Source organism: Falco rusticolus, chromosome 15 (assembly GCF_015220075.1).
Source record: "Falco rusticolus isolate bFalRus1 chromosome 15, bFalRus1.pri, whole genome shotgun sequence".
Taxonomy (NCBI): domain Eukaryota; kingdom Metazoa; phylum Chordata; class Aves; order Falconiformes; family Falconidae; genus Falco; species Falco rusticolus.
Genome location: NC_051201.1, coordinates 12,831,499 through 12,857,465, shown reverse-complemented (window position 1 = coordinate 12,857,465; position 25,967 = coordinate 12,831,499). Strand labels below are relative to the sequence as shown.

The 25,967-nt window shown below is 43.9% G+C and overlaps 1 protein-coding gene across 2 annotated transcripts in view; it reads right to left on the bottom strand.

Annotated features, from left to right (window-relative positions):
* Positions 1 to 25,384, bottom strand: part of TSHZ3 (teashirt zinc finger homeobox 3) — a 65,563-nt gene extending 40,179 nt beyond the window's left edge. Inside the window, exons 1-2 of one of the 2 annotated variants that reach the window (XM_037409336.1) lie at positions 25,097 to 25,384; positions 23,874 to 24,431 (exon numbers count right to left, since the gene is read on the bottom strand). In XM_037409336.1, coding sequence (XP_037265233.1) covers positions 23,874 to 23,913 — 40 coding nt within the window. In that variant the 5' untranslated portion in view covers positions 23,914 to 24,431; positions 25,097 to 25,384. Of the gene's footprint in view, positions 1 to 23,873; positions 24,574 to 25,096 lie in introns of those variants that run through there. The other variant, XM_037409337.1, reaches the window with a different exon arrangement.
* Between the last annotated feature and the right edge of the window lie 583 nt (positions 25,385 to 25,967).

Genomic DNA, 25,967 nt, shown 5'->3' with positions numbered 1-25,967 from the left:
TGTACGTAGCAATTCAGCGTTCAAGTTGGTGACAAAGTTCTTACAAAACCCATATTAGCTCCACAAATGTTTATCTTTAATCTACAAATAACTACATTTGGAGAAAATGAAATGCTGCCTTTTCATCATTAAATTATGCAAGACTTGCAATCTTCATGAGTAAATTTGTCGCAATGAAAATGGACATCTTGGTATGAATTACAAAGGACTGGAAAATCTGAAGTAGAAATAAGCCACCAAAAAACCTACGGGAAGAAATATTACAGGAACCAGTATGTCAACCCTAATTGTGTAATTACTTTTTGGCTTGGTCATATAAGCTAGAAGCAAGAAACAAGAGACAATGGTAATTTCTTACTGCTGAAATGAAGGTGTCAAACTGTCTTGTATGCTCTGTGTGCTCTAAGCTAAAGTTTACATTTATATCATGTTACTTCAATTACAATCTTAAAAGAGACTTGAATACTTCAGCCGCATTAGGCCAGTATTCATAAATGTTAAACACACACACGCCACCGGTTGTCTGTGTAAATACATTTTCATATATGTGCTTGTTATTGAAATGGTACTACGTAGTTCATTTGCTTGAAAAAGAAAACTTTCTTTTAAGAAAAAAAAAGAAAAAAAGTACATTTTGAAATATTCTGCAGTTGTGGTTTGTTTTTTTTCTTTTTCTGGAGGAATTTAAAAGATTCACAAACATCAGTCAGCCAGGCGAAATACAGTAAAACGCGGTGACACTTCTGGGCCTGCCTCACCACGCTCTAATCCCTGGAACCACCCTATTTACAAGGAGCTACACACTGTAACCGCGCAGAATTCTGCCTGTGCCGTGACTTGCCGGGCGTCAGAGCAGCGGGAAGAAGGTGCAATGCGCAGGCAGCCCCCCGCCACTGCCGCCCCTCCCCGGGATGCCCCCCGCACCCATCCCCTGCCACCCAACCGCACCAGCCATAAGCCCTCATCCTCGGAAGCAGCCCAAAGCAATCTTTATGCTGCTGCACATTATTGTCAGTTTATTTTATAACTTATTTGTTTTCGTTCCTTCAATTTGCCTCTTGTGGGATTGACTCGTGGTACAGTACTGACAGATGAGTGTGTGAGAAGAGCAAACTTTATTCTTTGGTAGACAGACAGGAATCAATGAAACAGACTGCTTTACAGTAAATAATCAGAATAGAAGGTGGAAGGGAAACAAATGTGAAAAACAGAAACCGAGTACATACAGAGTGGGCACCTGGGTGCATGTTCAAAAACCACACACGGACGTTGGGAACAGCTCAACCAAACAGGACAAAACTTCTCCTCTAAGCCACGTTCTCAAGGATTTTACAGATACCACGCAGTTTACTACAACTTATTTTAGGAATGTTTTTAGCCATTTTAATGGGGTTATTGTCAAATGCCTATGCACAGAACTGTGTTAAGACTTAGGAGAAAAAAAATGCTATAAATAATATATGCTACAAACTACTTAATAAATCTTTTTACGCACAAATGCTAAGGCTAATTAATATCAGAGCCACTCATGAGTTGAGAACCAGTCCAAAAAAATCGTCCAAAGTTTCTTAGACTGACTTGGCCTTCAAATGGCATAACTGGGGGTATTGATGGGAAGAAGTAAAAAAAGTTGCCCGTGATGCAGCAATTACCGAAATGCCAAGTATCTCAAGCTCTTTACAAGCTGGAATATTAAGATTACTCCCAGGACAACGGCAAATTAGAGGGGTTCACATTTTGGTAAATTACATAGATAACTAATAAAGATTCTGTTACAAAACACTGCACGCCATGTATATAGAAGGTATCTCACTCTCTGTACAAACAGAGCATTCTATCACTATATATAAATTATGCTTCTTGTTATATGCGTACATAAACTATAAGAGAATATTTTTGTATTTTGTCCACGAAACATAATTGTCAGAGGAACAAACCCTGTTCAGCAGTCATGTAACTATTCTCAATGCAGTCTGTAAGGTAACCAATAAATAATGGTCATACTACTTGTCTGCAAAATACACATTTAATTGACTATAGTAAGAAGTATAATTTAAAAGAATTTCAGGAAAATATTTTCCCGAAATTGTCTAAAATGAAGCATAACAATATGACATAAAGATCTGAAGAATACTTAATTAAAACATGATTTGTGATTTTAGGTATATGAAAAAATAATCCCATTCATGTATTTATACAGTATGCAGAATCACTTCCTCTTCTATTTTAGAACTACGAAAGTAAACACAGCTTTTTGTAAAGAGTAAGGCCAGATTTTAAACCAAGATTCAGATGCAAACACTGACATGAGCAGAAGCCATATCCACAAGTTCCAAGACCAGTTTTGGCTCATTTTTACCTAGCTTCCTCAGTCTCTAGCATAGGATATGAGTAATTGTGACAACTGTAACATTAGCCATTTTGGCTTTCCTTAGACTTTTTCCTCCTTTTCTGTTTCCCAAAGAACTTGATAAGGATTTTTGATTGTTTGTTTTCTTTCCTTTTTAATTTAGAATCATTTGACTATTAAGAGGATTCTTTTTTCTTTGCAGCTGTTCGACTTCCACATCAGTTTTTGAATTGTAAAACTTAAAAAAAAGAGAGCTCTTCCTTCAACAACTTAAAATACAAGTTTCTTTTTCTTTAATCACCTTTATCTTACACTGAATGACTAATGATAAAGAACATACTGCCCAACCACAGCAAAGGCTAAGCACATACAGCAGACCAAAACTGAATTACAAACTCCACCTCAAAAGCATCACCTATGTATAGCTGTTCAATGACAAAGCTGCACATGTGAGCATTAATTCTCAGAATTCTCTTGTGAAGAAACGTACATTCCCCCCCCACCACCATTTTATAGGTTGAAAACCAAGGCATACAAAACTCCGTGACTTCCAAGAAAAAGCAGGAATTCCCAATTCACAGCATTATGTTTCTACACCTCTTTTTCTTAAATCCAGAACTGCACAGAGTACCAAAAGGATGTCAGAACAGCAGTAACCTCACTACAAAAACTCAAAAGCACAGATATTCTAAGTCCTGCTTCTACTGGCAGGCTCTGCGGTGGCGGGTTTCACACGCACATTAGCCTGCCTGCGATTCCAGCTACCTTTGGCAATGTAACGATCCAATGGCAGCAATGTTCTGGTACAGCCAGACAGGATACAGACGGGGATTCCCTCCTCCCGATTCCTTCAGTACTCTGGGATAAATCAAAACCTGTTTTAATATTTTTTTTTTTTACTTCTCTACGTATTTTTATTCTGTCTCAGGAAAAAAGCAAGCAAAAAGCCACACTGATGTTTCCCATCACCCCAGCCCCCTTTGGCTGGCAGCTAACAGACCCACTGACATTGAGCTGTACTGTGCTAAAACTTGGGTGTATGTTCTGGATACACAGCGTGTGTAAGAAAGCCCTGAAGTGCATTTTTTAGGAACAAATATGAATGAGAGAAAAAAGTTCAAAAGACTACTGTGAGGGAACTATGTATTTCATTGAGTGCCAATACTCTCTTACACTTCATAAAACATATTTTGGAAAATCATTAGTTCAGTACCTAGACTTATGCCAGATTACGAATATATCTAATTTCAGGAACCTAATCTCCCACTGCAACTTTTTTTCCCCCAAGAAAAACAAAATGTATATGCACAGAAAAGTTAGGCCTTCTTCAACTATGTCCTCCTAGTTTCAATGCCTGAATTCAGCTCTGTTTTCAACTTTTGAATCCATTAAAGTCACATATAATATATACATCTATTACTATATAGGGTACGAAGTTCTATTTAAACTTCAAAATACCAGCACTTACCAGACACTTTTTCACTGAAGGCAGGTGTCATGAAATGATTTTTAATAAGCAGGCCCCAGAAAACTGGAGACCCTGAGTATCAAAGAACATATTTATGACAATTTGTTAATGTAAATAGTTTGAGCACACATACCTTCAAAAAAGCGTGCCTGCTTTCAGGCAAAGCAAGATAATACAACATTCCAGATAACAAAGATTTAGGTAACAATCTAAAATAACTGCATCCTCGTAAGAGGATTTTATAATGGAGTTGCTGAAAGACTTGAGATGCCATCGAGGGCATGGCCACAACAAAGCCTTAAGGGAATATTTGTTAAAAATACTCTCACGTTATACAGTTAGTGGGGTTTGGTTCCCTGTCAAATTAAAGACAGCATCTTTTTTATTTTTAATCTCTCATAATAGCTTGTTCATCTTTTTTCTGCTTATGTCACCAACATTTCATGTCTGCCTTGATCTTAATGTAATTTACACATATACAAGCACCAATAGTATACTACTACTAATAATAATACACAGTACAGTATGGCTAAAATGCATCTTCAAACTTCAAGACTGCAGCTGTAATTTACGTTCTGTCTTTGTTTGCCAGGTTTCGTCACAACGAACAGAAGTAAAAAACTGACAAAGATGCATTTTGAGAAAATGTCATCTATTTGCACAGAGACCAAAAAAAATACTAGTAGTTTTAGGAGTGCTGGCTTGCTTTGGTGTTACCCACCCCACAGCTGCTAAACAGATCAGGTAGAACACAGCCAGCACACAACTGCCTATGAGCATGCAGATTGCAGCTAGCAAATGGCTATTTTTACTGATTTTAGCAGAATGTCCATTTTAGATAGCAATAAAGGAGCACTAGCAACCAAAGGGAAAAAGCTACTGGGAAAATTACAGATGTACTAGGGATCTTTTGCTGAACTTCACTTGCAGAAATGGGAAACAACCTTGACACATACAAAAACTATCCTCCTTTTATTTTCTTCAGAAATACTCAGAAGGCAAAGAGCATTTTTTTCATAGACAAGAATGTGTAAAACCCACTGATTCAGTACAAAACTATCTCAAGAAGATAAGGACATCTGTAGTGTTCTAACGCTGCAGTCTAAACACTGGGCAATAGGCCTCGCTCCCTCTGTTTTCGGTGATAGCGGACAATGTGTTTCTCCTGACAATATCATCATTATAAACTTTATTATTACATTTGGTATTTCACGAGATGTCTGGCAGCTGAGACACTACATAGCGTATAGTTCTCCCACACGGTTCATGGATATTTACTGAATTCCAGTATAACCTAACCTGTTAACACTTCTGGAATGTATAAACAACGTTAACTGCTAAATTCCCTGTATCAACATTTCAGAAATAACCACTAAGTTGGTTGCTAACTGTTGAGGAAGATTTTGATTTATTGAATAAAGTATCATCATGGGATGAAAATCAAGATCATATTTTTAGGGAGACGTGACACGTTATCCATAACGAGATGTAATTTTGTACTAAAGAGTAAGGATAAAGAGTGTGTTTTTAAAATAGAATCAATGGCTAAATTCACACTATGCTGTTACCTATCAATACAGACATTTGACTGTGATAATACTGTCTATTTATAACTTAATACTATTCTGAATATTAACAAAAGTTTCTTGGCATCACATTAATAATTGTCTAATTATTCCAAAACAAAGTAAAATATTCCACCTGATTGAATGCCATCAAACAAAATGTCTGTTCCTGGTTGGGTCATTAGTATTACATTACATCCCTCTTAAGAAAAACAACTGCTTAGCATCTACTCCCAAATCCTTAAAGGTTCTTAAGCACTTAAACATGCACAAAAGCACATTACTCGACAAGATGAGAACCCAACCAAGAAGTATCTGCCAGACTGTCTGTACCTACATTACACCAACAATGAGCAGAGGCTCAAACAGCAGCTAGTTACCAGGTAACACAGGTGAAATTCTGTTCCTTCAGCTGACACTGCAGGTCTCAGTGAAAGCCCAGTAAGGTCAACAGAATCAGTAAAAGAATCATATTTGAGTTCAATGGGGTTTGGACTGGGTCTTAACAAGAGCAAACATTGGAAGCATCACTCCCCACGGCTTACTCCAAAGCGCAGTCCATAGCAGTGCAGACTGCTCCAAACCTTTGCTTCAAGCTACCAACAAGTCCGTCTCCAGGACACCTGAAAGTGAAATAACCCATGGGATGCTCCACAAGCCAGGCTAACATCCAGTTGCGGTAAGGACACTCAAAGATACTGCCTGGCAAGTTCTGGGTTGTCCATGAATGTCTGCCAGGAAGGGCATGGTGGCAGTCAGCTGAACCGGAGAAGGGCTGGCCAGCCTCCTTGAGGTTCCCTCCACATTTATGTCCTACCTTCTGGGACAGAGGCAGACCCGGAGAGGAACTGAAGCTCTCCAGCCCGTACCATTTCAGTTAATTTCTTACTACCCATAGCCCGAGACTGCTCCACCTACCTTAATGGCCAAGGTAAAGCAGTCCATCACATATAGATCCATCAGAAAGTTCTTCCCCACATGGGCTGGACACAGCCGTGATGGGGACAGGAGCCCTGTGCGGTAACAGAGCAGTGCCACCCACCGGGCTCTACTCAGCCCAAGGAGCTGAGGGCACGGGCAGGGCAGGGAAGGGCAAGCTGAAAGCCACTTCTGCACTCTTGATAAATACATCTCTGAAAAGTCTGACCTTCTGTCTGGTCCTCCATCACACTAAAACCTGGTACCACTAACATCCAGATAAGCGACTGTTGTAGACTCAAGCAAGAATCTAATGCCTCCTTTCTCAGTGCAGGTGTGTCCCACACTGAAAACATGCAAGATCCCAATCACAAGAACACAAATTCCACAGGCTAAGAAATTTCCATTTTAAAGTTTTGGAGGAGGTCTTGTCTTTTCTTGTCTGGAAAGCGCATCAGTGATCTGACAGACTTCAGTAATCATTCCACACTCACAGTTTTTACACATTAAAAAAAAAAAAAAAAACAAAAACCAAACACACAACAAAAAACAACCACATAGGAATATCTCTGCTGGATGCAAGCTGCAAAATCTGGAGGACTCCAAGCGCTAATATTAACACAGGTTTGTACTATTGCTGCCAAGAAGACCCACTCATGGATTAGTCCGTTATGTCAGACATGACATGTACATGCAACACACAAAGACATCTCTACTTAGGCAATGTAACCAATCTACTTTACGGAAAGTTGATAGCATAACCTAGGTATATTCTCCCAGTCCTTACAACAAAGTACACCATCATTTTATCACAAATTTTAACTACTTTGTTTCTTTTTATCAACATTCAGTAAATCAACGTTACAAAATATCTGTAGTGTCTACAGAAAAAGTTCTTCATTTTACCCTAATGCAGACAGTTTTGTTAACTAAAAACTACTACTGGTGAATGTCAAGTAGCAAAAGGCATTTTCCTTTGAGAAATGTTAAATACCTTGGTTTTTCACCACTGAGTATAAGTTTCAAAAGGACAGTAACTTTGCTTTGTAATTTGTTTATTGCTTAATCATGAAGACCAGACTGAGCATTTGAGTCACACAATTTTGTGTTGCACACTCCTACAACAAGAATGTGCTGTAAAATTCTATTTTTTTTCCTTCATTCAGCTTACTGCTTGCTTGTCCTACCGCTTATTCAGCTAACCATCTCAAAATGAAATGCAATCACACAGCAAGATTTCACTGCTGCTAGAATATTTTATACAGAAAACATATAAGCATGAGAAAATAATGCACCACTATTCTCATATATTACATCGCAGTATTTGCTAACTAATATAGATAGGAAGCATTTTATTGCAGGCCCAGAGCAAAAACAAAGGAAGACAAGGTATCCTGGGTAAATGATACATTTCAGCATATAAAAAACCCACTCACACGCTCTCTTTGCGGTTTCAAGTTCTACCTTTTGCTTTGCACATACTGCTTCGAAAAATTCTGCAGTAAGTCCAACCCAGTTAGTCCACCAGGTTTATGACCCTCCATTTTACTCATAAAGTTAAGGCGGTTACCAGAATCGCATTCTTATGCACAAACTAAGTAATTAAATTAATACGGCAATTGCAAGGGGATTTGGGGGTTAACGAGAAAGCAAAGCATATGTTTAACTCTAAAACAACAGCACAGTGTACATGGATTTCAAAGCTAAGTGAATGAGGGTAACGAATGAATTCAGGTATTTCTGTTTTGGGGCCCATACAGCGGTCCAGATCTCTGCCGATCAGTCTTTTCTTCTCCATGGTGCTAGTCCTTTGTCTCCCTTCTCCTGAAGGCATTTCCACTCCTGCTCCTTTCTACACAATTACCCTAGACATTAGAGTGAAAGTAGTACCCTGCCTGATGGCTTGTATCTGATGATTCCCTATCTTCGAGGCCATCTGGCTCTGCTCCTGGATTATCAGGTGACATGAGTTAGTCATCTTGCACCTATGACAGTAAACCCATTATCTTTTGCCCCTGTCATTTCTGAAGAGGTATCCTAGAAAATATGCTGAATAAAACAAGATACCTTTCATACTTTACATCACATAAGTAAGTACATACAACTGCATTTCACTGCAGTGTGGCTCGGACACGGAAGGACATTCACTTAGAGAACACCAGGACATCTTCCAAGCTTCAGGCTTAGCTTGCAGAAGACTTTTTCTAAGCAGACTGCTGACAAACTGAAAACTGGAGATAAGAAATATTTCTGTTTCGCTGCACAGGCTTGTAGGACCGAAACCCTAAAATCACTGTGCATATAAAAGATGGAACAGCAAGCTGCAGTGAAAGGAATAAAAAGGGCAACTAACCTTAAAAATGTGGAATAAAAAGTCTCTCTCATATCAGAAATCTTCAGAAGGAAACACATATTCTCAATCTTTTAAGAAGACAGCGCTCTCTAAAGACAGCGAGAAATACCCTGGAACTCTTGCAGCGAGGACAGACCTGAAGCCTGCCTGTCAGATAGCTGCAATGCAAGATGCTGCAACACGCAACCGTGTGGACTGGGGCTGGGGGGACGTGTTACGTGCTTATTCAGTTCAGCCAAGAACTGGACACAGTTCAGCCAAGCAGGTTATATGTATTCCCTCAATATATTTTTCTCAATATACAAATATCATGTAATTCGGCGGTTCCGACTGAGCTACAGCATTCTACTTAACGCAGCGAGTTAAACACTGGCAAATGCTCGATTATTATTTAACTGCTTATTTTAAACTTCCTTTGCACGGTGTTCCACCAGTTAGAGCAAAACGGTTTACTATCTGTTACGGTGTTAATATGTGACATATTCTGTCTATTTTTCACCGTGTATGCACAAAAAGGCAGTCCAGCTTCAGCACGTTCAGTACCAAGGTATTTCAACTTCCTAAGCAGTCTTCTTTATGCAAGTACAAAAGCAACCTGCATTTGGGGAAAGATGAGGAAGGGCCTAAGGACAGAAAAATCCTTTTGCAGAGTCTAACCACTTTCACCTGTGAATCAATAAATACTGCAAATGGGGAATAGCTATTCTGTCTTCCCTCAACGCCATGCTTGGAAAAGAGACTGGGAAAAATCAGGGGAGAAGACGCACCTCGATTTGATGAGCGCAGGGGAACAGATTATCACGGGGAGCTTTTGTCTATAATCTGCTAAGAAATCACTATCAGACTAAACAATAGCTGCCTATATTCCAACATGCAGCCATCTATCCATATGTCTCTTACCCAACATTTTCTTGATGTCAGCACTATATATCCCTCCATTAGGGAACTACTGCCACAGTTCCCCTACCAGTAAATAAAACTGTGATCAGCAGATCTGAAATACAGCAAATACCTTTTCAAGTATCAGAGGTGTTGATATGTGAAAAGGAGGCAAATCTCTTTCCCAGCAAAGGAAGAAAAAGCTCTATAGCCACAAACATGTCACCTCACACGCAGGCATGGCTATCCCACATTTATTTAATACACAAAAACACGCTAGAGAAAGCACTGCATACCCATACACAAACGTACACCCATCTGCCCCGCACAGGCACACGGCCTACACGCCTGTGACAAAAAAATGCCAGTAATACGTCAAACTGAATTATCATTATGTATAGAAGAAAAAAAAGCAGTTAGCCCAATTAAAAAAATATCTGCCAGCAACTCTAGGCAACATCCTAACTTTACATAAAAGCGCTAAACTGTTAGCCACGGGTGATGCTGCCTTTGGTCACGCGGTGTATGCAGGATGTTTCTAAAGGCAATGCTCACACGTACTGCCATGCTCTCACAGAGATTTTATTATTTCTCACACAAACTTTGGTGAACACCATGTTCTGAGGAATCACTAATGTGAAATGCTAATTGAGGCTACAGATTTCTCCAAGTCATCCAAGTTAACTCCAGCCTGAGCCTCCTGCTACCAGTGTTGAAACGAACAGCTCTACGCAGCAGATGTGTCATACCCAGCGCTCAGATGGTACCCCGCTTCCTTCTTAGCTGTGTTCTCTCCTCCTCTAAGCAAATACTGGAATGATTACAAGCGAAACAGGGTGTGAGAGCAGTAAACGTGATACAAGCGACACGCAATTAGCAGAGGAGCTGCTTTTGACACACTGCTGCAAAGAATTATGCAAAGAATAATCCAAGGAATTAGCCAATGTGAAAGGGATGGGGTGTGCAGTAGCACTGTGTAAGATCTTCATTCTGCAATTTTAATTCCCAATATTTCATAGCATATATCCTTGGAAATCTCGCTGAAAATCAATGCTAATGCCTAGTTTTGATAGGAAAATAGGGGGGGGTGTTCTCCTGGCAGCACAAACTTGAAGTTTCTTTGCCCAGTTCTAGAAAACAGGGTAAAAATAAAGTATGAAATATAGAAATGAAGTCCAAAGAGAGAGAATGTGGCAGTCTCCTCTGCTTCACTACTTACAAAGTATTTTTTTAGAAAAAGAGACTTCGACAACGCAATCACTGTACTTATGCTCTCCCGTGATGTGTGTCCACAGACATCTCACCTTCCAAGCACGTCCAAGCGCCAAAGGTGGCGTCTGGCCCACACCAGCACTTTGCCCAACAATCGAAAACACGACATCCCATTCCCACAAAAAGATGGTTTACCGTCTTACAGCTTCCGTCACGCGGCTCTTCGGCAACTACAGAGTTCAAACTGGCCTCACCGTGCGGACTGACAGCAGCCGCGAGCCCTGCCCAGCCGCCCTGCGGACACCGGCCATCGCTCCTGTGCTGCCCCGTGCCGGGCCACGCCGCACCATGCCTACCACCAGGGCAGCCCCACGCTCGGGAGCTGGAAACTGGGCTCTCCAGCAGCCTTTTTACCATTCCAGCTAAAAGCAACAGTACTGCTGGAAAACCGGCTCAAGGAACCCATTCACAAGAGCTTGCTATTCCACATGCTGATGGGAAATGAGATAGGCACTGCCTCAACATCTTCCCTGCGCTGAACGAGGAGCAATGCTGCGAACTTGTCAAGCTTCGCCTGCCTTGCTGATGGCAGAGCCAGTGGCAACTCCGATAGCTGCTGCGCGGGATAGGGAACGAGACAATACACCGAAAAGGTGGCCCAGAATGAAAAGGCTGGCTGAAAGCCGCAGGACCCTTACTTGGATGGACTAACTGCACACTCCAGTAACTGCCAGGGAAGATAGTAAAGCTGAAAGAGGCTTAGTGCAAGCATGCAGGAGATTTGTGACAGGAAGTTAGAACTCCATGTCAAGCCTTTCATGCAAACAATAAATATTACTTCTGCTCATAATCAGACTTTTCTCCAGCATCGTCTTTGAATGTTGAACCTTTTTCAATTAATTAAAAACTATGCACTGCAGAGTGCATATTTTATCAGCCCTCAGCTGCTTAAGTGTCTAGAAAAGACCAGGCAGTTTTTCTTTTTTCCAGGCAACCCAGAGCAAGTACTTGCAAGGGTCATATCTTTTTAATTATCTTTTCTCTCTTTGATTAATTATTCCGTCTGACAATAGCGTGTTTCTAATGCTATTCACCTGCCTTTGATGATTGACAACTTTTCTGTCTGATTCAAAGCAAACAGCTGCTGCCATGATTGCCTAGCAACCAGGATGTGATGGATGAGCCCCAAAGATGGATGGCTGCAATAAATCATGTCTCCAGCTATAAAACTGAAAAAAGGGATAAGAATAAAAGCGAACAAAAAACAAAACAAGGTTTCTTCCCATGAGTGCACTCAGCTCCTTACCAATTACACCTGAAATGGACTTTGTGTCTATTAATAGCAAAGTTTTCTAATCAGTAAGAATGCAAGGATGCCATTTGTATCAAGGTGTGTTTACAATTGTTCCAGCAAATTGGCACTTGTACTTCAATTACCTACTGTGTTACACGAGTGCAGGGGTAGGAGATCAAAGTTTTATCTCCTACTGTTGAAGGCTTTACAGGAAATACTATGTTTTTTCGGGGGGTTCTCATGATGTTGGACCTGAATGAAGTGTATAAACTTGAATTCTCCTTACCTCTGGCAACCAAGAGAGTGTACTGAAAGCAAACTGAGCTGAATTTGTAGAAGGAGTAACAAACACTGGGTTTCTGAAAAACTCATTTCTGTAAAACTCTCATAAAGTCACCGCTGGCTCCGTGAAATGTGTTTTCACCTAAACACTATATACATTGTCTATTAAATGTTGCTACAATTCCCTCTTGCTAGGAGTGCTTCTTGCAACCAAAGGAAAAGTTCTGGTGACAAGCTGTGTTTCAAAAACACCAGCTACCTGTGCAAATTCAAGACTGACTCAACAAGAAGCCATTCTCATCTAATTCTACCTACCATTCCTGTCAATCGATTCGTTTTTGTACGATGCGCCAGGCAAGAAACTCCATTCAGGAGTTTGTCGACTCAAAGTAAGTTTAGCTGGGCTGCGTATCGCACTTGCCCAAAGATGTCTGTGCACAGACTCCCCATCACTTGAAGTTTTGGCACTACCTATTGACGAAGCTGCTCTACTGCCAGAGTGTCTATCTCCTGATAGTTGCTGCCTGTGCTTCCAAGACAAGACCTAATTGCCTATAAAAAGCCGCTTCCTTAATTCTTCCAGCAGGTGGGGGTGTCCTGGTTCCAGCAAAAGTGCTTCAAAAAGGGCAAGGACTGCCCTTGCTGTTTGGAGGGACAGGCGATCCACCTCCGGGAGCGCGCTGGGCACCTGGGTGCAAACAGCAACACCAAGGCTCCGAGATTCACAGCGCTGGGCGACGAGGGTGGCCAGAAAAGAAAAATGTAAACGCTGAGATAACTGTGTTCTAGAACTTTGTTTTCTTTGCCATTATGGGACCAAAACGCAGCCTGTTAGCGAAAGAAAGCTGGAGTCTGTTAATCTGTTCGCAAGCACATTTTTAAAGCATGTTTTTATACTGGAACTGGTGATGCCTGACAATGCTATGCTGGAACAGCTACAGACCTGCTTATATTTTAGCGTTACGTACAGCATGTCTCTGTATTCACGCACAAGATTGCCTGTATCCTTGCACGGGCCATAGCTTTGTCTACATTCTTTACAATTACTGAAATGCTCTCACTAAAAACTTAACTCTGTCTCTGCCTGTCCCTCTCCCTGTTGGACAAACACACACACACGGAAATCCAGCCCCTAAAACAATTGTAAGGCACTCCTGTAATGACCGGCTAGTATCTGGTAACAAACAATGAGAAAGCAAAGCCATCAATCACAACGTGCACACCGAGGCCTCCATTCTGTCCCAGCTCATCCAACTCTCAAGTTACAGCTTTACACGGCAAGTCTAAATAATATTCAAAATGATAAATGGCACTATAAGCCTGATATCCATCATCAATCTTTTTTTAAGGAACATCCATCTTCAATAATGCACGTTTGAATCATGTGAAACCAAGAGCTCCCAGATTCATTTACACAACCCCCAGCAAGCTGGTGCTGCTTGAATGATACGTGTCAGCCAGCCTGTCCCAACCGCCAAACTTAAAAAAAAAAAAAAAAAAAAAAGAGGAGGGGGAGGGGAAAAAAAGGAAATAAAAAGAGAGTGGGAGCGAAAGAAAACAGGAGGAGAAAAATCTTCAGGGGGTTGAACAAGGCGACTTAGCAGATAATACGGAAGAACATAACCCCCTCGGTCCCTCTGCAGCTCCCCCCGGCACAGGCACCCCCTCTCCCCCCGGCTGGGCTGCGCCGAGGGGAGCAGGCGGCGGTGCTGGGAAGGGACCCCCCCGCACCCCCCGCGCTGCCTGGCAGGGCCCGTGTGATAAATGACACATGTCATTCTGTCGCGAGGGAAGGGTGGGTCAGTGATGTATGGCTCTGCTGAAAAGGAAATCGACTGTTTGGCATGGTGCGGCTATTCTCCACCAGGATTTAGTTTCAGAACTCTAAAATGAAATCTCCGACGTTTCAAGTGCACGGTTAGGGCAGGCCGATGTGCGGCTGAGGCAGCTTTTCCTGCCCCCCACCCCCTCCTTTTTTTCTTTTTTTTTTATCCTCTCTCTGCCCTTCGGATTTCAAAAAACTGCTCCACTGACTGGAAACTGCAAAAGAACACACATATATCAAAGTCTTCAATAGTTATGATCCATGATAAAATTTAAATAGGTTGAGGTTTCTATTTTTATTTATTATTGGGGGGGAAAAATGGCATGCAGGCTTGACACAAAAGCAAGATAAAAATTAGCATGTTTGAAGTAATCGTCCCACAGCTTGACATCTGCATAGTAAATTTTAAAGGGAAAAAATGTGTCAGGCAGGCATGAGCTGTTCCCTCCCTCCCCCCCTCTTTCATTAGCTCACTGGCAGGGTGGCACTTCTGAACCTCATTACTGCAGGAGGATTTATGAAGCTGAACCCAATGGCAAAGAAAAGGCATCTGTCAATAATTGTAGGGAGCTGCACTCACAGCTTTGAAATCTCATTAAGTATGCAGTTATCAGGCATAAAGATCAAAAACATTACTCAACTCCGACAGAATCTTATGGAGGAACATTAATTAGCAACAGGCCTACAGTACAAAAAAAAAAAAAAAAAAAAACCAAAAAAAAAAACAGACTTCCTCTCACACCTGCCCAACCCACAAACCAAAAGAAACACTCCCCCTCCCTCCAGAAAAAAATCATTCCCAGCATCTGAGACTGATCAAGTACATGAAACAAGAGAGAGAAAAAAAAAAAAAAATCCAGTTGAGACAGTCTTGGCGGTGAAGAGAGAAAAGGAAGAAGCTGTCAAAGTTGAGAAGGATGTCAGCACTGGCCCTGATTACAAGGGCCTATACAGTTCCCAGGCCTTTTATCATCCCTGCCATCAAAAACAGACTCTGTGTCACAGATGGATGACTGATGGCTGCCAGTCTTCAGCAGCCTCGCCAAGCCTCCAGGAGGCCCCTGCTGAGATCTGGCCCTCCAGCAACAGGCTTGACCTAGCAGGAAAAGGACTGCCGGCACCGAGCCAGTCCCAGAGATACTCAGAAACAGCACCCTGTTCTGTTCTTCCCCAGAACAATCCAGCGAGAGGTTGGTCGGGGTTTATTTGTTCAGCTTACAGAAGTTAAACGTAATACTTCTGCTCTCCATGCAAAGACTGTGCATTATTTGAAAATAACACTAGCAAAAAGAAAAAAAAAAAGGGGGGGGGGGGGGGGAATCTCTTCTTTGTCCACACTAAATGTTTTTTTCTAATCTTGTTTCTAGTTTGCATTTTAACCACGATTTGCACACTCAATTGCTTAGAAAATACGAGAGAGTGAAATATAAATTTGGGGGGAAACATAGAAATTCATAGACAAAGCTGGACCATAAAACCAAGTGACCTTTGCAGCATTAAGTATGGTGTGCAACTAATTAAGAACTATGGCCATATTAACATTTTTTGTTACAGAATCAAGGATATCAGCTACACAGCTTAACCCATTGCACATACTTTATTCATTTCCTCTCTATCAAAATCTGCGTTTGCAAACAATAACTCAAAGCTACTTGTTAAAAAAAAATAATAAAAAAAGGAGGGGGCAGGGGGTGGGGGGCGGGAATCATCTTCTAGTGTCTTTTCCCCGCTTGGGACTATGCCTGAAAAACTCCCTCTCTAGTTACATGCCACCCTTCATACATTTTATATTTCCCATAATTTTGCGCTACAAAGAAGCTTTCCGCTGTACAACTCCATTTCTGCATTATTTACTACGTACCGGATTTTAATACAATGTACAAATTTGTCTCTTATTTCATGAGATATACAGTGATATTTACGTGTCACTTGTAGCAACGCTGAAGATTGGCTTCTTAATGAACTACATCTTTAATAGCGCACAGAGTCAGAGATATGCACGCGCCCATATAGGACAACCTGCCAGTCAAAATCTTTTCAGTACCTGAAATTCATTTACTAAGTAACATACTTTATAACAAACGTTAGCCTGACAAATTACTGAAGCAGAGGTTCTGCTCTAAAGAAGATTTTTTAAAAGAATTTTACATGAAGTGTTACAATAAGGTGTTTATATTTTTCGGTATGCTTACCATATTACTTTTATTATGTGTAGCATCAAAGTGATTATAGCAATTACATCTAACAGAATTAATTATAGAACATCCCATCATTCCTAAATACATAATGCATAGAGGTAAGCCAAAGAAAGAAAACATCTTGGCTGTGGTGACTATTGTTGGAATAATTTCTTCTCTAAGCATAAAGGCGAAACCGAAGTAGAAAGGAATATATAGAAATGGTGGGGTAACACAAGAAAGCATTCACTACAAAAATTTGAATATAAAGGCAGGTACATTTTTAGTAGAGATACTAACCTACGTAAAGCCGCGCTAGCACAAATATCCATGTAAAATCCATTAAAGTTTTTTAATCACGAAATATGGAAACTAGCCAATTCACCTAACCAATGTATTAGTACATAAAGACAAGAGTGTATGGGTGAAAGAGTTACAAGCCTTTACGTATGCAAAATAAATTCACTCAAAGCTTCATTAATATTAATTTAAATTCAGAACCCATTTACATTAAATTGTTCATTAAAAATTGCCTATTTTATGCAACATGCATTCCGCAAAGAACACATAAGAAACTGAAACAGAGCGCTCAATTTAATGATGGAAATATCAAAAGTAAATGAATTTGAATCATTCCAAACGAATAATAAAGCAGCTCTCTCCTCTATGCTAACGCGCCAAGTTTGGCGGGAGTTTGGCGCAAGGGCACGAAAACCGCACTGCTTCCCCCTCGCCAGCGCTTGGCCCGTGCCCTTTCAACCTCCCCGCCGCCATGCAGCCTTGCTAAAGCAAGAATTACGTATGGACAGGACCTAAGACCCACCTCCATGAAAACGTTCGCTAATGGCGCGCACAGGGTGTCACTTCAGAACCCGTGTTTGCTCCAAGTGTTTGGGTCTCACCAGCCAGCCCCCGCGCAGAGGGGCGGCACAGAAAGGTAAGGCGGGCTGGGAGTGGAGAGCTCTTCACTGGCAAACTCCCACACCACCAAACACAGTGAACTTACACGATTCCCAACAGCTGTTCTGAATGAAGAAAAGAGAGTCATAATTAATAACATGTGTCCTGACAGAATTAATTAATAATTTATAATTAAGTCTAAAATACGAACTTGGATTATTCTTGAAGAGTCACACCTTTGCTGCCCGAACAAGCCAGGTAACGGCATGGGCAAAGAGCTCTCAGATATTTTATGATCTTCTGGTAACTCCTTCCCCACTCTCCCTCCGCCCCCAGGGGAAAAAAAAAAAAACCTTTGAACATTTTCTGAGAAATATCTTAAAGTTGTTGCTTGCAATGAGAAGTGTTTAAATTCTGCAGATTGGCTCTCTACTGAGATGATCAAAATATCTTTCAGGCACAAGATGAGGAAAATGCAGCAGGACGAACCTTGCAGGCTCTGAAATTAAGCCCTACTTGTTTCAACTCTTCCAGTTCTTTTTATGAAAATGGTAACAAACAATTCCAAGCTCTGACAATGTTCTCTTCTGCATTATTATACTTAAGAAAACTACAACACAGTCTCTCGCGGACTATGCTTTAAATCCTCTGAGCCAGTTTTCATGCATTTTTTTTTAAATGTTGAAATCAAGAAAAATCAATTGCATAAATTTTTTCAATCCTCCTGTTTTAGGTAATGACACACACACACAAAAAAGCAATGCATCCATTGTTTAGTGGGATTTTTAAAATTAATTTAATGTCTAACTGCAAATGCTGGAAACTGGAATTAATCTGTCTGGATAAAAAAAGGCTTACAGACATTTAAATGCATGTATCGGGACACTTTATCAACCTAACATAAAATTGTCATCTTATCTTATTATATGACTATTTTATGCATGTGTCAAAGAATTTAAAAATGAATGCCTGTCTATTCAGTCTAATTACAACTGCATATTATCTGTCTGGATGTACCAGTCCATATCATTGTTACCAAATACAATATATTGTATTCACCTTTCATTTTTAACTTAAGGCTGATAAACCACAATTTGGGCGTAACTAAATTTACCAAAAAAAAAAAAAAACCACCACAAACCACCACACACCAAACACACAGAAGGGGGGGGGGGGCGGGAATCAGACTCAAACACCTGAGGTAGATTGTGTAGTAAATGATGCTGAAGTATTTCACAGATAAGATAACACACGATCGCTCTGCAACTATGTTATTTTCAGTGTTGTATCATAGCCATACATACACATACACTCTTACTTGACAATACAACACTTCAGGCATCTTAATACTTGATCTACTAGCAGCACCTTGTAAATAGGGCTGCATTAAAATTTGACAATCTGTATTTGGATTCGCTGGGAAACGGTCAGGACATTGGATTAAAATATGGATTATTACACCGTAGAACTAGCAGTTCCAAGGTTTGTTCAGAAAGATAACACATAAGGTTACTGTACATCCTAGGCAGATCATTTCTTTTCACTCACTCTGTACCACCATGTGTTTCTACATAAGTGTCCACGCCACACACTTAAAAATTTACCCCACACTTCACCCTGAAGGTGATCTTTTCTATGTAGTTTCCACTAATCCTGGAAACAGGGCTGACAAAAAGGACCCACTCTAATCCTGCTAACTCACCCTAGCTTCACTGCATTTCCCATAACCCTGCAGCAGTCACAATTCATTCTAATCACTTTACAAAACAATCTTTAGTAAAAAGAGGAAAAATGCAGACTTGTAAGCCAATTTAAGAAATAACTGCTGATACATCAGTTATTGACTATTTCACTCCTGCTCATGATAGTGCTCAAGGCAAAACCGAGAACAAAATGACAACATCAACCGCACGCAATAAACTGTGGCCCAGGAGAGCACTGAAGCCTTAATTGACAGCTGTCAAGCTAATGGGAGAAATGGCAGCTGATTCTGGAAAATTCTGTTTTCCAGACGGAGATTCAGGAGAATCTATCAGGCCTTTTTATATTTATGCCCCTTTTTCTTTTTTTTTTTTTTGCATTGTTCCTCACACTTTGCCAAAAAAAAAAAAAAAAAAAAAAAAAAAAGCAAAAAAAAAAGGCAGAGGACAGCCATAACTAATCATTTTGTCAGCTTGCTGCTAGGAAGAATCTCTGTCCAACAGAGAAATATGTGGCAGGTTTGGAGGCAAATAACATACCAAGGGCTGACACTGCAAGTACCTTTATAGGTAGTCTACTTTATCGCTACATTTACTTTTGGGGTATGTATGTAGTTGCAAGCAATTCCCATAAATTAAAGCGAGCATTCAACTTCCCGAAGTCAGAGCTGCCTGGAAATCTGGCTGCACAACCTGCATGCCATCTTGCATCTGTATCTCGGTGGTGCACTCCCAGCCTGGCTCTGGAGGTGCTGATAACCAGCAAGAGCACTGAAGTCCCTGAAAAGTGCAAGTGCTCCGCATCCCTGAAAAATCAATTTAACGTATTTCAGTATTCACACCGGCCATGTGCATCTTTCGAATGTAAGCACGGAAGCTGGGAAGAGCCTGAAAAGTATGCAGCTATCTCTAGGGTTTAAACTCTCCTACACAGGGAAAAAGAACACCAACAAAAAAAAAAACCAAACATGGGTCCGAGTTTGTTTTTCTTCTAGAGGCTTCAAAACTCAGTGCAGTTGTCTGAATCTAAAAAACAGTAATTGTTTTGTTCAACATAAAAAAAATAAATACATTAGTTTCCAACAAATCCTTAGTTAGTTCCCAGTCCCTCCTCAGAAGAGCTTTACACGTATACAAAATATGTATTAAGTCGTTTCTGTCAGTAGGAAGTACATTTTCTTGATCTTTTAAAATAGGTTTCTAAAAAAGCTGCAAGTGAAAGCTATAATTTAAGGACAGATAATTACTGTTTGCATGAACAAGACTGGCCTCTATTAATACAGTATCTTCGCTTTCCTAGAGAGTAGCCTCCAACCAGTAAATACCTTCTTCCTCCTGACAAAAATGACACAAGTCCTTGGAGCAGCAATTCTGCCTCCCTCCTTGCTTTAACAGGTGAGGAATAAAACTGCGCTCCCTGGCTCTTCCTCCCGAATTTACCTATGACATTCACCTGAGTCTCAAAGCAAACAAACCGAAATTATCATTTTTACAGATTCTTGATTCTCAGAGACAGCTTTAGTCTTCCACAGTGTGGTGTTAACACTTGGGCTAGACATAAAGAATTTGTGCACCTGTCTGTTATGTCTGCGAGCTCTGCGCGCTGCTGAGAGTTCTTTGTTGTTGTTATTCTACTCCAGACCATTAAAAGGGCCCTAATTCCTATGACATGATTATCCAGGTACCAAAGCCCATTTGTCACCTGCAGCAGAAAATTGAGTTAATGCACAACTAAAGGCAACCAGGACTGTGTAATATCAACTTGATTACATCAAACTAGCTGCAAACCTAATTCTGCTGGATGACACTGCGTGGAGCTTGTCATCTCCAATCATTAAAGCTGTCAGGAATCCATCAGGTTTACAGCTAATTAGGTGAACACTAATGAAGCTGGCAAAACAACTTTTCTTTTTTTATGGCTGAGCGGACCTTTCAGTTTGGAGAAAAAAAATTCTCGAGTATTCTCAAGGTTGCTGGGGACTGGATTTCCTGAGTTACCAATCAGCAGACATCTTTAATTCTCCCCCACCACCACCTTTTTTTCTCTCTCAGTACCAAGCAATCAATTTGTCATCACTCTCAGTATGCCACAAAAGCAGTCATGAACCTTATAACTCGCAGCTCTGAAGCCAAAAGGCTTGGGGGGTGGGGGGGGAAAGTAAGTTTCTTCTGTCTTAAAATAAAATGCCTCATACAGCTCACTTATTTATCTTCATGCACTTATCAACAGCATAAATGTTCTTGTTTTTTCACTCTTGTCAAATAAGTAGCCCTTCAGTCATTCTACATCCCCCATATCCATTAGGCAGAGGCATTTTGATAAAGTAAAGCCAAAGCTAGTGTATGGGAAAGAATGAAAGCACTCACTCTGCCAACTTCTGATTGACCATTAAGCTATTGATGAATGTGCCTGTCAGGAGAGAGACAATTAAATCAAATATGAAACAAAGTCGTTTTGACGGGTCATTTTGATAGAGCAAAACCATTCTTCCATCTCCTATTAGTCCTGCAGTCAAGTTTTTGTAATGAATATTTCTTAACTAACCTGTTATTTCTTAGCTGTTTTTTAAGGTGGGGTTTTTTTTGGAAAGGAAAAAAAAAACCCCAACAAAAAAAAGTCTTTGCTTTTACTGCTATTAGAAAAAGTAACATTTCCAATGTGACCAATAAAACAGCATTTTAGTGGGAAGCAATTATACACAATACTAAATGTTTAATGTGGCTATCAAAAAGCTAAAAGTTTAAAGAGATACACTTCTGCTAAATATGAAAGATAGATCACACATCATGGCTGAATCACTTGAGAAAGGAGGGAGAGACAGAGAGTGGTGGAGAGAGGGAGAGAGATACCTCAGAGTGTGTGTTTAGTGCAGAAACATTTGCTTCCAGCCTATGGAGAGCCCAGCAGACAGCAGTCGAGGACGTCAAATACTTCGAAGAGCTAGATTTTGCAGAACCGAATTCATGTTCGAAACTGAATTTCCCAAGTATTAGGTAAAGTCCACCTTTTTCATTTATGTGAAAAGTGTTACTTGATGGTATGGGCCAGAAATGCAAAATATTACCGTGAAGCATTTGGCTACGATATTGTTTGCTAGATGGTATCAGCACTGTACTGCAAAACTTTCCAAACTTTCTAGCTGTTAGTACATGGAGCGAGACTGCTAGAAAGTCTGTTTCTCTGTTTCAAAAGTCCTAGATGAATGCGTGTATACGTCAAAGAAGAGAAGAAAGGGAATGTGGACAACGTTATTTACAATTTGTATTACTCCCTGAATCCCTTGCTGTTTACTAAATTCAAACCACACCACTCAGAGAAGTTGTCAGGCAGCGGGAAAGCCCTGGCACGTTTCTGAATGCCCGTTTTCTAGCATCGCCCAAGCGAGTCGCCAGGCTACCTGCTCCAAGTTGTTAGAGGCACAACCACAAACACACCGCCACCACCATCACCCGCACAACTCCTGCAGCCGGCCTCCGGCACAGAGCCTTCCTTCGGGAAAGGCCAACGGTGGCCACTCCGTGCTGGGCCCCCCCATCCGCCCCTGGCCCGACCCAACCCTGCTCCTCCGCCCCAGCCAGCCCCACGCCTCGGAAGCCCTGGCCCATGTGGCTATGTGGCACACCGAGCCAGGAGCCCCAGAAGTTGCGCTGACAGAGAGTTGACAGGCCACCCGTGACGTCACCGAGTCTGGCGTTACCATGGCAAGTGATTTATTGATGTTTATCGGGAATGAATAGATCAAAGGCAGCCAGATGACAGGCGATCAATCAGCCATCAAATCAAGGATGGCAACAGGCCAAGGAAACCTTTTCCAGCCCACATATCCCCAACTAAGGATTACTGTAAAATTACGTGGGGCTTCCCCCCCCCCCCCCCCCCGTTTTCCTTTCAGTTTGGCTTTTCCAAAAAAATACTGCTCAAGTTTAACAGGAGTTGACACTTCTGGCGTAAGCAAAATGAAACAAACAAACAAAAACCTCACCAGCACAAAGCCTTGTGAAGTATTTCTAAAAAGAAAAAAAAAATATGGAGGAAATTGTAAAGGCACTATCAGAAACATTTGCCAGTCATTTGACAATACACAGACCCCCCCTCCTTTTTTTTTTTTTTTCCCCTCCTTTGGTTTCCTTTGCAGTTTCTCATCTGGACTCATAAATAAGAAATGAATAAGATTAACAGAAGAGGTTGCCAAAGAAAGTGACCAGCTAGGTGGGTCTGCCTGTCCTGCAGAGACACCTCCGGCGCGGAACAGGGGGGAGAGAGAGACAGCTAAAAGTTGGGCAAAGGAACCAGTGCTGGGCTTGGATCACCAAGTAACTCCGCGGACCCTCCAGATCACTTTGTCCCTACCACTTCATTCACAGCGTGCCATGTATTTATACATATCCTATCTCTTTTTACAGAGAGGGAAAAAAATTAAAGAAAGAGTATTTTCACTGGCTTTCACAAACCATTTGCCTGTGAGGGAAAAGGATGGAGACGAACGAAGACTACGAGGGAGAGAAGCAAAGTAGGAGCTAAAGTACGGGCTGGAAATGAACAAAATTCACGTCCTTCCCCCACGCCTGGAGTCACAGGGATCACCCGCGTACATGTCCTATGTGCCTGCGCATACCCGCCTGCCTTTCTCAAAGTGTTGCCCCCGGACCGGAGTCGGGCGATGGCAGAGTTAGGAATAAATCAAAGTGGCTACCAAAGTCGGGAAAGGGCTTTCATGCGTCCCCACCCCTGCCAGCCCAAGGAAAAAAAAAAAAAAAAAAAAAAAAAAAAATTGAAATCGCCCCCCCTCGCCGCCGCGGCCGCCACGGCGCCGTGCCCCCTGCCCAAGTTGCTCTCACTCCCCGCGGCAGCAGCGTGCGGAGGCAGCGCGGAGGCTCAGCCCGCCGAGCGCGTTACGGCAGCCGGCGGCAGCGGGCGGCGCGGCGGCCGGCCGGGGAGGCGGCTCGTACCTGCTGCGCGCCGGGGCGCTTGCTGCTTCCTCCTCGGCATGCTGGGCTCCTGCGGCCGCCGGCGCCGGCGGGGGGGGGCTGCCTGGGCGCGGGGGTGGGAAGAGTTGCTTTAGCCCCAGAGATCCGGTGAGCTGCTCCAGTCTCGGCTCGAGGGCTGGGTTGGGGATATATTTTTTGTTGCTGTGCATACACGATGCCGAGGAGGAGGAGGAGGAGGCGGCGGCGGCGGAGGAGGAGGCGGCACAGAGGAGAGGACAGCCCTGCTGCTGCTGCTGCTGCTGCTGCTGGCAGAAGAGGGGGGAAGTTTGACAAATCGCCCCGGAGGAAGGAGGAGGGGAAGCCCCCCGAAGAGGTGTGCGGGCGGGAGGGCTGGGGAGAGCCCGCAGTCCCCCCCACCCCACCCTGCGCCCCCGGAGCCTGGCCGGGCTGGGAGATCACGGCATAAAGACGGGGGATTTCTTGGCAGGAGTCGGCGGAGCCTCAGCCTGCGCTCTCCACTCCCCGGCTCCCGGCTCGGCGCTGGAGCGGCGGCGGCGGCGGCAACGGCAACAGGCGAAGCTTGAAGGGAAACGAGATGATCGCAGTGTCACTCAAACTAGTCCGCAAAGAGGGAGAGGGGCACCGCGCTCCCACCGCCTCCCGCCCCGGACGGCACCTTAACTCTTTGCGCATCGCGCCGCCGGACCGCCCGCCGCCGGCCGGCCACGGCCACGGCGGCGGCGCAGGGTCCGCCCGGGGGCGGCGGCGGCGGAGCGGGGCGCCCCCCCCTCGCCGCGCCCCCTCCGCCGCCCAGCCCGGCCCGCGGCCGCTCGCCCCAGCAGCCCGCAGCGGCGGAGGGGCTCGGCCCGCCGGGCGCCCCCGGGCCGGGCAGCGTAGGGCAGGGCAGCCCGCACCGCACGGCTCCGCGCCGCTCGCCCCGCTCCCCGCCGGCAGCCCTCCCCCTCCCGCCCCCCGCGCACACCCGTTCCCCGCCGGAGCCCCCACCCCCCCCAGCCATCGCCGCCCCGCCGGGGCACAGGACCCTCCCGGCGCCCCCCGCCCCGCAGCCTCTGCGCCCGCCGCCGCCGCCCCCCTCCCCCCGGCGAGGAGGGCCCGGCCCCCGCCCCCGGCGATCGAGCCCCGTCCCCGCGGAGCCCGGCCGCCCCGCCAGGGGACAGCGGCGGCAGCCCCGGCCCCCGGCTCGCTCCGCACCTCGCTCCGCCGCCCGCCCCGGCCCCACTCACCGGCGCGCCGGGCAGCTGGCCGCCCGCCGGCACTCATCCAGCCCTCCGGCTCCCACCTGGCTGGCGCCACAGCCGCCCGGGCTCCGCTTCGCGCCCGCGGGCGGGCGGGCTGGCAGGGCCGCCCCGGCCGGCGGCCGTCAACGGCGGCGCCTCCGCCGGCTGAGCCGCTGCGCCCTGCCCCGCGGTGCCGCCGGCCGGACGGGGAGCGGGCAGCGCCCCCGCACTGCGCGCCCCGCCCGCGCCCGGCTCTGCGGGGACGGGCACTTTCCCCGCTCTTTCCCTCTTTCGGGGCCTTTTTTTCTCTCTTTCGCTTTCTTTTGGGTTTTTTTTGGGGGGGGGATAGGGGTTTGGTGTTGGTTTTTTGGGGGTTTTTTTTGGTCCAAGTTCACTGGCGAGCCGCCGCGCTCAGTTCAGCGAGCGCCGGCGGATCGATGTGCTGCGGGTTTGATTGCGCATCCCTGGGCGGCGGGGCCGCGCACAGCGGGGAGGGCCGGGGCGGCGGGGGGCGAGCGGGGCCCATGCCGGCCTCCCGCCTCCGCCGCGCCGCGCGCCCGGGCACGGCGGCCCAGCACCCGCACCGCACCGGCCCCGCCGCGCTGCCGGAGGCCGCCTGGGCTCGGGAGAAGTGAAGGAAAAAAAAAAAAGAAAAAAAAAAAGGAAAAAAAAAGCCAAGAAAAAAAAAACAGTAGCGATTTTTTTTTTTAAGTTCACGGGGAGGAATAAAAAAAAAAGGATGATCTCACTTTTACGGTAAGATCAAAAAAATCTCCACTCGCCCCCATTCTTCGAGATTTGGGATAATTCCAAATACCTGACTAAGTGCAGATGTTGTTGCGTCTTCACATCTTATAAAGCCGCCGTGCCGCTTTTG